Source organism: Protopterus annectens, chromosome 4.part1 (genome assembly GCF_019279795.1).
Source record: "Protopterus annectens isolate FY-2018-M chromosome 4.part1, PAN1.0, whole genome shotgun sequence".
Lineage (NCBI taxonomy): Eukaryota > Metazoa > Chordata > Ceratodontiformes > Protopteridae > Protopterus > Protopterus annectens.
Genome location: NC_056734.1, coordinates 700,199,166 through 700,213,113, shown reverse-complemented (window position 1 = coordinate 700,213,113; position 13,948 = coordinate 700,199,166). Strand labels below are relative to the sequence as shown.

Genomic DNA, 13,948 nt, shown 5'->3' with positions numbered 1-13,948 from the left:
AATAGCAACTGATTACACAACAGTTTTAAGTCTCCATTAGTGACTGCATCATACCTCAAAGTCTTACTAGTTACCCAATGATATTGTTTGTTGCTAACATCAAGCTAGCGGTTATTGTCAGGGGTGTTATTGGTTATGTTATGTCAACCTTTGTCTGCCCAAACACCTTTTGTAGCTAGCTCAGCTGGTCTAGAGAGAGAAAAAGCCCTGTGAGCCAGGACTTAAGTTTAACAGCTCAAGCATTTGCTGGCAGAAGGAGAAAGAGGAATGAAGGAGTTTCACCCACTCAATTCTCTCAGGTGGGAAGGTAGGGCACCTGTCTAGGAGAAGATATGCTGCACTGATCGAGTCGAGGTTATCTGTAGGCTTATGCTGCCCATGGAAGTGAGCAACAGTCCAGCATCACACCGTCCTTCACATGTATGCCTGCCTGCATATATGCATCTGTAAGATATTATGGCTGAACAAGTCCAAGCTAACCTAGTTGTTGTGGGAAGCAGTGGTGGCTCTCAACCCTAATGTCAAGCCTAAAGTTCCTCACCCCTAAATCTAGAATCTCACTTGCCCAGGCCTATTTGCGTCCCAACCTCTTATATTGCTCCCAAGTTCTAACTAACTCACAGTCCTCTCTTCTGTCTAAATTAGAAACTACATATAACAAAATTGCCAGATTTGCTGTTAACATGTCACCTAAAACTCATCACTGCCTTGCTCTTCACAATCTTAACTGGTTAGAATTTCCTAACCAGCTCCGCTACTCTTGACTTCTTATAATCCACACCATCTTTAATCTCTCTTCTTGCCCCAGTCTGTCTTCTGTTCTCTCTGTAATACAATTCAGCCCCTTAGGAGTGCTGACCAATGCCTCTTACAGATTCACAAGCCAAAAAAATCTTATGGACAAAACCTTTACTGCTACCTTCCAGCTCTCACATGGAATAAGCTTCCTTTGACTGTTAGAAATATCACTCATAACCAAGTTTTTAAAACAGCTCTCCAACAGTACCTACTTAGCTCTAGGAAATGTAAGTGTAACCACCCCACTTATATATTCCCTCCTTCCCCAATCTCATCTTTCCACCTTTTTCCACCTGTTTTTCTTCCCCTCCTTCACTTTCCTTACCACTTCCTTCCATCCATACTAACGTCCATCCTCCTCCTAACTTTCTGTGTATTATAAAAATATTTCTACTACTCTCTCCCTCACTCCTCCTACTCCTGCCCACTCATCTTTTTTCTTATACTTCCTTTTCCTTCTTAACCTCCCTGTCTCTCTTTCCTAAGTCATACTATCTGTTAACTAATTCTTAACTCTCCTGCTAGTTCACCCTGATTTAACCCAATTCTGCATTACACCTTCATCTTATTTGAATTCTCTTCCTCACTAATATCTCTTCTCTATCTGTAATTGGTTTCCATACTTCCTCTGAAATAATTTCTACATCACTGATACCAAGTACTCACTTAATCATCTGTATTTAGAATGTCTTCCCTTGTTCTATTTGTACTAGGAACCCCTTTGTTTTATACTTTATTACTTGTCAACTGAAGTATTATTTGACTTTGGTTTTGCTAATGTTTAACTTGCACTATTTATTACTCTGTCTGCTTATTGTATTACTTATTGTTTAATTGTTGTATGTTAACAATGGAGTGTTTCTCCCTGGGCCTCAGCTGAAAAGGGGCTTATGCCCAGACGGACATATCCAGTCAAATAAATAAATAAATAATCTTCCCCTGTGGAACTCACACATAATGATGGCTAATGACGCCAGGCAATTGAGGGATAATAAAACCAGTCAGCCTGCTGAGAAATATTTAGTACCGCAAGTAGTATTGACTTTAGAGAGACACACTGCCACATCAGATAAGATCAACTGACTAAGGGAGGAACCTATAGCCAAAAAAAAGAAACTTGTGAAAATAATTTTTAGGAATCTTAGCTTTTTGAGGGCTGAGAATATTTTTTTGCTAATCCATCTCTGAAACAACTGTATTCTTTGCTTATTCGTTTCCAAGTAACTGGACACTCAGTACTGTGGTTTTCACATATGATTAGATTAAGAATTCCTTTTCCTTGATATTTTACTAGATCAGTTTTAAAGTATTCTGCATAGTTGTTTTACTCTAACTTCCCTAAATGTTTTGTTTGGTATTTTTTCACTTTTGTATTTCGCATTGCTTTCTGTTTCTTAAATAATATTTTATTTTCTAGCTTCATAAGTGTTTACTAGGCTAATGACCACAAGGGCCTTTTTAAGCCTAGCCATGCATGCCAAATCTCTGACAAGTTTTGCTTTACTTATGTTGTGTTATGTAGTTGCAGTTTATGCTTATCATATTTCTTTTATTTTCTTGATCTCCAACTGTCTTTATATACATTAAATGTTTAGTCTTTAAAGTATACTTTTTGTAAATGATTCTGTTCTTGATGTCTGCAGTCTCTTCACAGTTTTCCAACTCCCTTCTAGCTCTATCATAATCTGTGAAGATATTCATGATGCAGTTATCTCTGCTGTTTAAGTCCTTACTTAATAGTGTTTTAACTCTTTTATATGCAGTTATAATCAGATGATCATTACTTAGTAAGGCTGAAGTTAGTCAATATGAGCTATGCATCTCTCTGTTTAAGTACATGGCATCAAGAATATTGAAGTAAATGACTTTTTAAATATTTAAGTAAGTGATATGGATGGACTTGGGCAGCAAAATACAGGCAGTCAAAATAGTTTTAGTGCCTTTGGTTATACGTGTGGGCAGGCTTATTCCCAACCCATAGAAGAGACCTGTCAGAAGATAAATAAGTAACTGAAAGAATGTATTAGGGGAGGCAAAGCAAGTAGGGTGAAGTGAGATCAATTATTACCAGTAAACCAGGGAGAATTGGAGCTGCCTGACTTAAGAGTATTACAGAGCAACACATGTAAGACTGCCTTACTTGAATCAGGCAAATTCCTACTTAACCTAAATGGAAAATAATGTGATTAGAAAGATTCAATAGTGGCCTGGAAGGCCTTCGAGAAAGACTGCAAACAGCAGTGCTTTCAGTAGTACATTAAAAATTTCATAACCGAACATAACAAATAGAAATTTCTAATTGGAAAGGAAGGATACTTCTTAAGGCTATGCCTTAAATATCAAAGCACAGGGAGTCCACAGTAAAAATTGGAAAAGGCAAGGCCTGTAAATTAAATTTTGTGAATAAATTTGGATAGGGGACACAGTAATGGACTGTGAGTGGGCGGAGACCAGGATAACATTAGTGTTGAGAGTTAGAGAACAGTTAGCATATATGGGTTGCCTCACCTAGAAAAAGCGATCTGACAGTTGAATCTCGAACACTAATAGTGCCACCGATGTGGATTATATATTGGAAGCCAGATCTGATCCGAGGGAGATAAAATCTGTAATTATCAGGGCAAATAAGAGTCCAATGGATTTCAAATCAAGGCATACACAGGACTAAAAAACATGGGAAAGGTTGTGGTTACACATCAAGAGGGGCATGACATTTGCCTGCCTGCCCAGCTAGCTGTTAAAGCTAGGAAATCCAGAATGTTTGGTTGGAATTGCCTGAAAGCATTAGGAGAATGTTCTCAGACACAGAGGGAAAATGCTGGAGATGCAACGCAGAAGAAAGTGGGATGTGAAATCACATCATCTGGGGATGTGTGGGATTACACAAATTTAAAAAAAGCATTACAGGAGTGTATTCAATAATTAACAGGGGAGGAAACAGATAATTAAGGAAATTATGTTGTTGAGCTGGTGAAACATGAGACCGTCAACTAATGTAAGGAAATTAGTATTGTTGCTAATGCCTGTGGCTAATATCACAAGGAAATGGAAACCCAGGGATCAACCCAAATGAAAGAAATAAAGCAGTTAATGGGGAAAAAGAAAAAAAATGGTATTGAAGATGATGCATTTTTCAGAAGAAAGTTAGGAACAAATGGTATATTTGGCCCTAAACAAAAGAGGTTTAAAAGAAAACCATGATCAAGTATGGAGAAATGAAAAAAAAAAAAGAAGAATGGAGCTGGAAAACACACGACAAGGGAGTGCAAATACATATAATAGACTATTTTAGAAAGAGAAACTTAGTTCTGCTCTAAATAGTTTTGGGGAAGGGGTAGGGGGTAATCCATTAACTTGTTTGTTACTAATACTGAATGAAGTAACACTGTCTGTAAAGAAGACAGAAGAGAAAAAAGAATGTTTCTGACATTTAAAAGGATAAATATCCTTAGTATTGGGCTGATCCAGTTGTATAAATATTTCTAAAATATGAGCTTGTGGTGATTGACATAATATTTTTCCAGCCGTCAGGACATGGTAAACTTGCACCATGCATGAAAACTGCACAATCTGTGTTGAGTTAAAAAGTATGTTGATAAAATTTGTTTTTGCAGGAAAAAAATATTTGTATCCTGTTGATTTCATTAACTGTCAGTTTACGTTTATGTTCCTTTAAGTATGACACGAACCTCTTCCTACTAAATAATTTACTGTCAGTCTAATGCCGTTTTGTTTTTAGGGTAGGTCAGGTCTTAAATCCAAGTCTAATGAATTTAAGAACATTGTCAAGGTGTCTTAAACCCCTTTCTATACAGCTAGGTGGTCTGTCAGTACTCATCAGTGCAGTTTCATGATCATTCATTCTTAACTAGTATCTTGCACTTGAAAATGGCTTAAACAGGAAGTAAAGGGAATGTAAAGTACTGTTTAAAAAGTAGTTAGAAGAAGTTAAATGTTTGTTAATGCAAATGACTTTTATGTAAGATGTTGTGCCATTAAATTATTACATTCCTTTTTGCTGTTAAAGCTTAAGGAGACAAGAAAAAGTGTCCGCGATTCAGAAAGTGGAGTTGAAAAAATGGCTGTTGGTCACCATATTAAAGATCGAGCTCATGTTATTGAAAAGTCACAAAACAGAAAAACAGGAGACCAAGAAGAAAGACAAGATCTTGTCAATTTAGATGAAGGTAAGTAACACTTTACATACATCCCTTTTCAGAAAACGTATGGTGCAATATTATGAAATAGTGATCAAATATGACTGTACTTGTAATTGGACTGGGGGGGCAGTGTCTTATATATTACACTACAAACAGTTCTGTTTTTATCTCACCTATTGTCTGCTGCTTATAGCTCTCTTCATGTATGCTTCCTTAAAAGGAATGAGATTGGAGCAGGGAATTACTGGGTGACAAAAGCTCTATTTAGCTTTTTTCCTTGCATGTGCTATTTAAAATCTCCCCAGAAAAGCAGTTAAGCTGCTGTATGTTGAGGCTTTCTCTTGCTGGCCTCCCTGTAGTTTATTTATGGTTCTTTCTCAGTGCAGCCTCTGGCCTCTGCATTAGTTGAGGAGTCAGCATAAATGTCTTCATTTTTCCCACCCTGGTGGAAGGAAGAAGAGCAGACTATTGATTTCTCAGTCCTTCCTGCCCAATTGGCCACTGGGGATCTTCTTCAAACTTGCACCTTTGTCATTTCAGACAAGAAGTGTCCCACTGTGCCGTAATCCTACTTGCCGAACTGACAGGCCAAGTTTTTATCTGCATTAGCATGTTTACAGGGGTGGGAGGCTGATTACTAAAATAAGATTCTTCTCAAAAACTGTAATCCTACTTGCCGAACTGACGGGCCAAGTTTTTAACTGCATTTGGCATGTTTACAGGGGTTGGAGGCTGATTACCTACCTGGTGCAGTGGAAGTATGTCATGATGTCCACTTTGTGTTGCAGCAGTTTTAAAACATAGATTCAGGAGCACAGGTTTTGTTTTTATTTAGCACACCACAGTCTTAGTAGAATAATAACTGGTGCTACAGTGATGCTTTATTAGGGTAACAGCAAAGCCAGAATTTTTAATTTGAGGTCAGAATGATTATGCATGGAAGCGACTCTGCAGTCAGTACTGTGCCATCTCTAGGGTACAGAGTTACAGTTGCTGTAAGAATTTTTCAGTAAATTATTCTGAGGTTGCATTTTTTCATTGCTGCCTTAGGCTTCCTGGTTTCTCGGAGCACATTTAACTTGGTAAAGTCTAACCATCATCAGCCCCATTTTCCTATTTTCAGCATAGGGTTGGGGTGTCATGTCAGCTGTTGCCACCTCTCTTGATTCAGTGCCACACTGCTGTCTCCAACAGTCACATTGCAAGTCTTCTGATATAGTGTCCATGCATCTGTTTGCTGGACATCCTCATTTCCTCATCCCTTCTTACTGTCTTTCCCAAATCTTCTTCACCAGATCGTTTTCTGCTTTTCTGCACATGTTCCTGAACCACCATAATTTGTTCTTTTTGAACTTTTCTGCAATTAGAGCTACTCTGACTTCTGCTGCAATGTCATAATGTCTTTTTCTCTCCCACAGTATGCATCCTGCCACAGTGCCACCTATCTCAAGCACTTCATCTCCATCACTTGTAGTTTTCTCAGTTGCCATGCCTTTACTGTCCAGGTTTCTGTACTGTACAGTAGTACTGGTCACACCACGTTTTAGCTTCTTCCGATTTTCTCCCTTTGCTACCATGACAACTGTCTGGTCTGTACTCATTTTCAACTCATGTGCCTTCAGTTGTGCATTCCATTACATTCCCCTTTGATTGTCTAGTTGGACTCTTTCCTCATCGGCTTCTTCTCCACTGTTATTCTCACTGCAAAAAAAGGTCAGTTTTTCTGCATTCTGATCTGATTCCAAACTTACTTTCTTCTGCTCTGAATATTTATCCATCACCCTCTTCATCACTTTCATGCAGCATGATCAAAGTTTGATACTTGACTACTGTCTGCAGCTGTGAATGTCCCCTTTGGTATTCTTCATATTGATGGCTGCTGTCTTTTTATACAGCTCAGCTTAAGCTGACTAATGGTTTGGGTGCTTGGAAGGTGCCCTGAAGCTTTGGAAGATGGCCAGTTGTTATAACCTATTCAGGATATAAATTATATAGCTTAGGCTACTGCAGCACTGACCATTCAGCCATCTATTTTTTATGGTAAGTTTACTTAAACAGCTGTACTTTCTAGTACACTGGCACTAGAATGCTTATTTTCCAACCACCTGAAACATGTCTTTCTCTTATTATTCCTGTGAGTACCTCAGCATCCATTTCTTCCCTAATTCACCCAGCACATTCTTCATATCTGCTGTGACCTCATGTGCACCTGCTGATTTCCCTGACTTTAAAAGAATACAACTCTTCCTCCTTCATCGTAGGCTATGTGTGAGGCAGTACAGCTTCTGTGTGGTTTTCTTCAGTCAGAAGCTGAAGAAAGTATTCCTTTCATCTGCATTTGATGCCCTGTAGACATATGAGCAGATTGCTACGAACATCCCTTATAAATGGTGTCTGTCTTCATCTTTCTCACTGCCTTGTAGCCTAATAGAGTTTCTTTGTGCTAGCTGCAGAGTCATTTTTCAGAATTTACATTATTCTTTGCTATTGTGACTGCTCTGTTAGCCTGTTTATTAGTCAGCCAGCCAGCCACTGTTCACTCCTTGCCTGGTCTGTCTTTTTTATCTCCCACTTTTCTTCTACACCTTCTTTCTTTTAATAACTTCCTGAACTTCTACATTCCACCACTAGCTTTCCATAAGTACCTTATTTCCATTCCTGGCCCTCCACATATCTGTTCTGTAGTTTGTCGCATATGCTGTTTTGAGTTGAAGCTATTCTTCAACTCCAGCTATTTCCTCTTCTTCCTAAGGTGCTAAAGCCTCAACTATTTCCTTGAAGTCTTGTGTTTTGCTCCAGTTAACTTCTAGGTCTTCAGCCAAGTCTTTGTTGGCAATAGAGCCTTCTCTGACCACTGCTTGCAACTGATTGTGGTCACCAGTAGTGCATGCTGTGAGATGATTGTTTCACTAGCCATGACTTTACAGTCTCTGAGTCTACCTGAGTTGCTTGTTGGCCACACTTGTATGGGGTCTTATGACTGTCTTGCTTAACCATGTATTGACCACCATAAAGTCATCTGTTAAATAGAAGTCAAGAATAGCCTATCCTTCTTTACTCCTGTGCCCCACCCATGCAGACACAGGCAGTCTCTCATATCTTGTTCTGTCTGTCCTGATATGGGCATTCACGTCCTCCATTATCATCTCATACTAATCTTGTCCCGCTTTGTCTAGTAGCTCCTGCAATTGCTGCCTGAATGTTTCTCACCATCACAACCCTGCTGTAGAGCACAAACACTATGCTATTTTTACAGTGGAGTCTGACCACAATGAGTCTATCACTAATTCGGATGACATCCCTCACTGTCTTCAGAGTACTCTACTTCACCACAGTTTCCGAAATAGTTCTTGTGTGTCCTCCACCTACATTCCAAGCTAAGTGGCTTGCTACACTGCCCTTCCACCTACTCTCCAAAATATACAAGATGTCCAGTCTCCTCCTTTCATCATCTCACCTACTTCCAAGTTATATCCTGTGAGTGAACTTGTACTGAACATAGCAACCCTTAGTTCATGTTTGACACGTTCATTGGTTTTGCTTTCAACTTTTGCTCAACAGAGATATCCCAGGTAACCCAAGCTGGGCAACTGGACACTGGCCAGCTGGTAGCTTATTGACCCAGGGCTTTTGGGGGTTTATGGTTATCACACACTGGCCAACAGGGGCATGTCCCACCATTATTGTGGGTCCCTGGTGTAGGTCAGGTCATGAACCCACCACTGGAAATTACCATTGCCCGATTTTGGCTACATTAATCAATGTGACCAAATCACCCAGAGACAGTTGTTACATCGGCTAGCCTTGGTCTGTGGTCCATGTTCGATCATAGTTGATACCTAAAGCAGTGAATCTACACAACTCTTCCCCTGGTAGGCATCACCTAGAGTCTGTGCTACTGCCAATGACCCATTTCAGTTTTTGGGTGAGTTTGAGGTGGAAGTGCCCAAACTTTTTTGGGGTAGGCAAGTTGGAGGAAACTCACAAAGACAAAGAAAGAAATGCAAACTCCACACAGACATTGGGCAGAGGTGAGGCTCAAACTCTCTACCTTGTGAATGGAAGTTGAATAACTTTACCATTATATCAGCTGGTTATCAGGCTGCAGTTACTGAACCCCTGAACTGCTTTCCTTTTTTTTCGGCTTTGTTACTTATTTCCATTATTATGTTTGCAAACCTTTGTTACTGTCAGTAATTGTTAGTATAGTTTTACACCAGATTTTCTTTTATCCTTCTTCAAAATCAAGTCAAAGCCAGGTGCCACTGTATGAATGATATGTATTCCATCTTGTCAGAAGTTCAGTCATACCCCATGGGTGTGATGTTTTTGATTTCTGCATTCATCATGGCTTTATCTTCTTGTCTTCCAAAACACTTATCCATGGAGACATATAACTGTAAGCATAAGTAGTAGAGCAGGTCTTGATCTTAATGTAAGTAATTAGTTCTGTAGGAGTGTAACTACAAAGCTTGCTTTGAGGAGCTCTTTGGAAGCTAGTTTACATGCTTTTCCAAGCATAGTTCTTCCACATTTTGTCCAAAGGGCCATATTTGGGAGGAATGAAACATGCCAGTCATATTTTCATATGTGCTGATGGAACACGTTCCAGTTATCATAATTTCTTTCCAGTGCTTTTTTCTTTATGCCGTTTGTAGTTGGAATGTGCACTTATAGGACTGTTAAAAAAGCAGGCCTTCAGATTTCCTTTTTATTCACCATATTAGTAGGAACCATCATAGACATGGCACTGCTTCTACTTTCATAGGCTAAAATGTGACTGCTGTTTTAAAGTCACTGCTTCTGCTTCAACACTGCTACCCAGTACCAAAGATAGGAAAACTTGAACTATTTTATTTTCCATCTTCGGCTGAGATGGCAACCATATCCATAAAGGAAGAAGACAGAGAATCCTGTGAATAATGTCAGATTTGAGCAAAAGTTAACTAATCCAAAGACAAGAGTTAATTATTCTTGATCTAGCTCTAATTCATATCAGATTATACTTGCATTAGCTTCCAAGCCATCTAGTGCTTACTGTTAACAAGAGGTGAAGGAACATTGCTATATCTTTGAACACCACAAGTGATTGTCAGACATGTGTTTCCCTTATACCAGTTATTGGAACTGAGACCCAAGCAACTATGAGTACCATTCCCTTTTTCCAGTACTTGACCTTGATCCAGGAAGGCTTTGAGCCTAGGTAACTAAAAACCAGTGCAGGACTGAAATCTACATTTTTGGAGCAATTTCCTGTTGCTACATATGTGATTAATTGCACATTAGTTAGGTTAAGAAACCTCACCCTGCTCCTCATAACTAAGCTTGTGGTCATCTTTATTTCACCATTTTACATGGAAGACTTGTTTAATGTCTGGTGAGGGACAGCAGTGCCAGTCTAAATTATGTTCCATTGCAGGTTGTGATACCAGGCCAAGATGTTCCTGTTAGTGATTTTAACCAAATGCATGGCCCAGCCAACTTGCCTTCAGGTCAGACTTAATGTTTAAGTTTGCAGCTATGTCTTTCATGCACAGGACTTCCATCCAATGTAGGAAGAAGATGACATTTAATCTCAAATTATCTCCATTGTGGGCACTGTGGCACTGAAGGATAGGGTGAAAAAAAGTTTAAGGAAAAATTAGGAAAAGCTTTCCAGGTGGGAAGAAAATGAGTTGTTGAGGTGCACTGTAAACAGATGTTAAGTACTGTACTTGGACACATATAATTTAAGGGCAGTGAAAGTGATATTGCCAAAGCAGGAAAAGGATCTGATCATGTTTATCATACCAGAACTGGACCAGCAGGAGTAGGACAGGAAAACAGTAGTAGCAGTGAACAGAATGGTGGGATTTATCTCAAGGGGTTTACATTTTGAAAGCCAAAAATAGTGTTTCCACTTTTTTGGCCCTGGTTGGGCCACAGACTGAGTACTGTGCTCATTTTCAGGGCCTAAAAGAGAACATTACACTACTGCAGTGAGTCTGGAGAAGAACCACTAGAAAGATTTATGGGATTTAGATGAGGCATTATGATAAGATAATAGAGGTGGAAGAAGTAGGAAACATGATAAATTATCACAGGCAGATTCATAGGAGGTTAATAGGCTAATGGCCCTAGGGCCTTTACAAGCCTAGCCACGTTATACCATGTTCAATAATTGACCATGGTTAGATGATCTTTATTTGGATGGCAAGTGTGTGATCAGCATCTACATTTCCTGTCCATGAGAATTTGCAGGAGGTCACCTTGAAAAGGGCAGGTAGAGAGGAAAGCGATACTACCAGCAGTGTAAAGGGTCTGTCTATACAGTGGTTTTGCAGAAGTGCTTCTTAACAGAGAGTTGTGAACCCGTGGAGTGGGAAGCCACTAAATCATTCAAGAGTTTGTGGGGCAGATGGGAGAGTGTGAAGGGGGAAGGAGAGGTAGTATATTAAGCATTAGAAGGAGAAACTATATCAGACAGCTGCCTGGTTCTGACATCAGTCTTATGCAGAGCAATGCAAAGCACCTCTTGAGCTTTCTGCTTCATATATCCGTGGGTCAGCACTTGTATGCTCGTTGTTGTGTACATTTCGTACTGGTGTACATCATATCTCAATTGAAGTTGGGAACATACTCAAAGTTCTCATACTCCCGTTTTTTTCCATTACTCGCACAATTCAGATTTTGATCTTAAAGTATTGTGTTGCAGCTGTCTCCTGTTTGATGCCTAAATTGCTTAGAATGTCGTATTTTTCTGTGGTCATGGGATCACAAGCCAGGACTCGCATGGCATTCTTTGCACATGATGTGAAAACCTGTTATATGTACCAGCACTTCAACCCATCCATCCAAGAACATCACAGCTTTAGAAGATGACTTAAGCAGGTACAGTCAGTATTGTCCTTCTGTGATCATTGCCCCTGTCAAACAAAACAGATGAGGGTAAAGGATCAGGAAGCCAGGCATCATCTAGTGTATCCCTTCCCAGCTTCAGTACTTGAAATGACCTCCCACTTCTCAGGTACTGACATTTCATCAAGGAAGGAGTTAAACGTGCACCTTGTGGCTGATAGGAGGAACTGGAGAGTTATATTCTGGGGTTCCTGCATCCATCCTTCCCTGTTGAAGCACCTAGAGCTTCACTGTGTATTTTCCATACAGATTGTATTCCTTGGTTTCCCAGTGTTCGCGTGGTGGTTAAGTCTGACTTTAAAAGTCTGCTTTCCTTTTGTGTTCCCCCTCCCCAGTTGAGGAAGGCTTGCCAGAAAAAGTCAAGGAGACTCCAGCACATCCATTGCTAAGAGGTGTAAAAGGAATGGTGTTTGAGTTAGATTTGTATGGAAAGATTAACATTTGGTAGGATTTGCCCTCTCTGGGGTGAGAACATATTTCTAATGAACAGTGATGTCCATACTATGCTCCAGGCAGGCCAGGCATGACTAAGCTCTGCCTCCAGCATCTATTGTCATGAGTGATGGGGCCTTATTCCTACTTGGCATTAATTCATCATATCACATGTTGGGTGAGTTCAGGTCACCTCCACCTTAATGCTAGAACTAGGGTCTTCATCTAAGTTCCCATGGAGGAAAGTTGCTAAGGAATCTTTTGGTTTTGCTTTCACAGTAGACAAGGATAACAAATCCTGAAATAAAAATCCCGTCACGCTGCATACAGAGTAGTAGTTTTAAAAAGTAAGATGTGAGATGGGCAGTTCCAATTCCAATCAGGATGCAGCACAATAGACCCAGTATCTGCAGTGAGTCAGACAGTGGAGATGAAGCTAGAAAAGAGAAGAGTCCAGCTGGCATTCCCATGTTTGGAAAAAGCATATGACAAGGTTTCAGGAAAGCTGATTAGGACAGTCCTGTGATAGTTAGAAGTCCGGAAAACATTGGTAGAATTTGTACAGGCTATTTACAAAGACTCAATGGACACAAGCACAAACAGTGTTCTTACAGAGGGGGTTCCCATTAGGAGTGCATGTGCATCAGGGTTCAATTCTGAATCTACTGCTGTTCATACCAGTGATGGGCTTTATTAACAAAAAAAGTTGAAGGGAACAGATCAACAAAACTGTTGTATGCAGACAATATGGCATTACAAGTAGACTGTGAACAGGAACTTCAACAAATGATAGGGAAATGGAATGCAAAATTGAAGGTACATGGGATGAAACTAAATGCATCGAGACAGTTGCCATGTCAACAAATAGGAGAAATCAGAAGAAGTTGAACAATTGAGATGTGAGGGAAAGTAGCAGATCAGGTTAAGGAGAATGATAATCTGAATGAGGAAGTCAAAGCTAGAATACAAGGGGCTGCAGCCGACCGGCACAGGGTGCCAGAAATCATATGTGACAGAAGACTGTCAAAGAAGCTGAAAAGTTAAGGTATACAAAACACTGGTGCAACCAGTATTACATACATTAAACTGGGCAGTAAAGGCAGAGCAGTTGAAGAAGCTAGAGAGGATGGAGATGAAGTGCCTGAGATGAGTGGTAAGATGCACAGTGTGAGACAGATGAGGAAATGATGACATCAGAGCAGAAGTCCAAATAGCTCCAGTTGATGAGAAGGTCATATAGAATAGATTATAGTGGTTCAGGCACATGTGCAGGAAAGGAGAAGACAGTCTGGTGAAGAATATTTACGAGAGACAGGAAGTAGACAAGAGGAAACAAAGGCATCCAGCAAAGATGAATGAATTGTGTGAAACAAGACATACACCATTCAGACACGACCATTGAGGAAGGCAGGAGAGTGCCATTGAATTGAGAAATATGGTGACAGTTGACCCGACAACCTAACCCTATGTAGGAAATGGGGAAAAGGTGTTGGATGATGATGAAGAATTATAAAGCCTCCCATCCTGATGACCCTAACTTGGAGACACATTTAGGCTTATGAAGTCTGGTATTGACTGGCCTGTTGCCTTTCTGCATTCATTCCTGCAATGGCTAAACCATTTTCCAGGGGGAAAGGAAGAGGAATCCTGGGTCTATCACC

The 13,948-nt window shown here is 40.0% G+C and overlaps 1 protein-coding gene across 1 annotated transcript in view; it reads left to right on the top strand.

Moving 5' to 3' along the window:
* The window catches only part of MLF1 (myeloid leukemia factor 1), a 609,081-nt gene that overhangs the window by 365,373 nt on the left and 229,760 nt on the right, over positions 1 to 13,948 (top strand). The window contains exon 5 of the mRNA XM_044070478.1: positions 4,826 to 4,985. Coding sequence (XP_043926413.1) covers positions 4,826 to 4,985 — 160 coding nt within the window. The remainder of the gene's footprint in view (positions 1 to 4,825; positions 4,986 to 13,948) is intronic.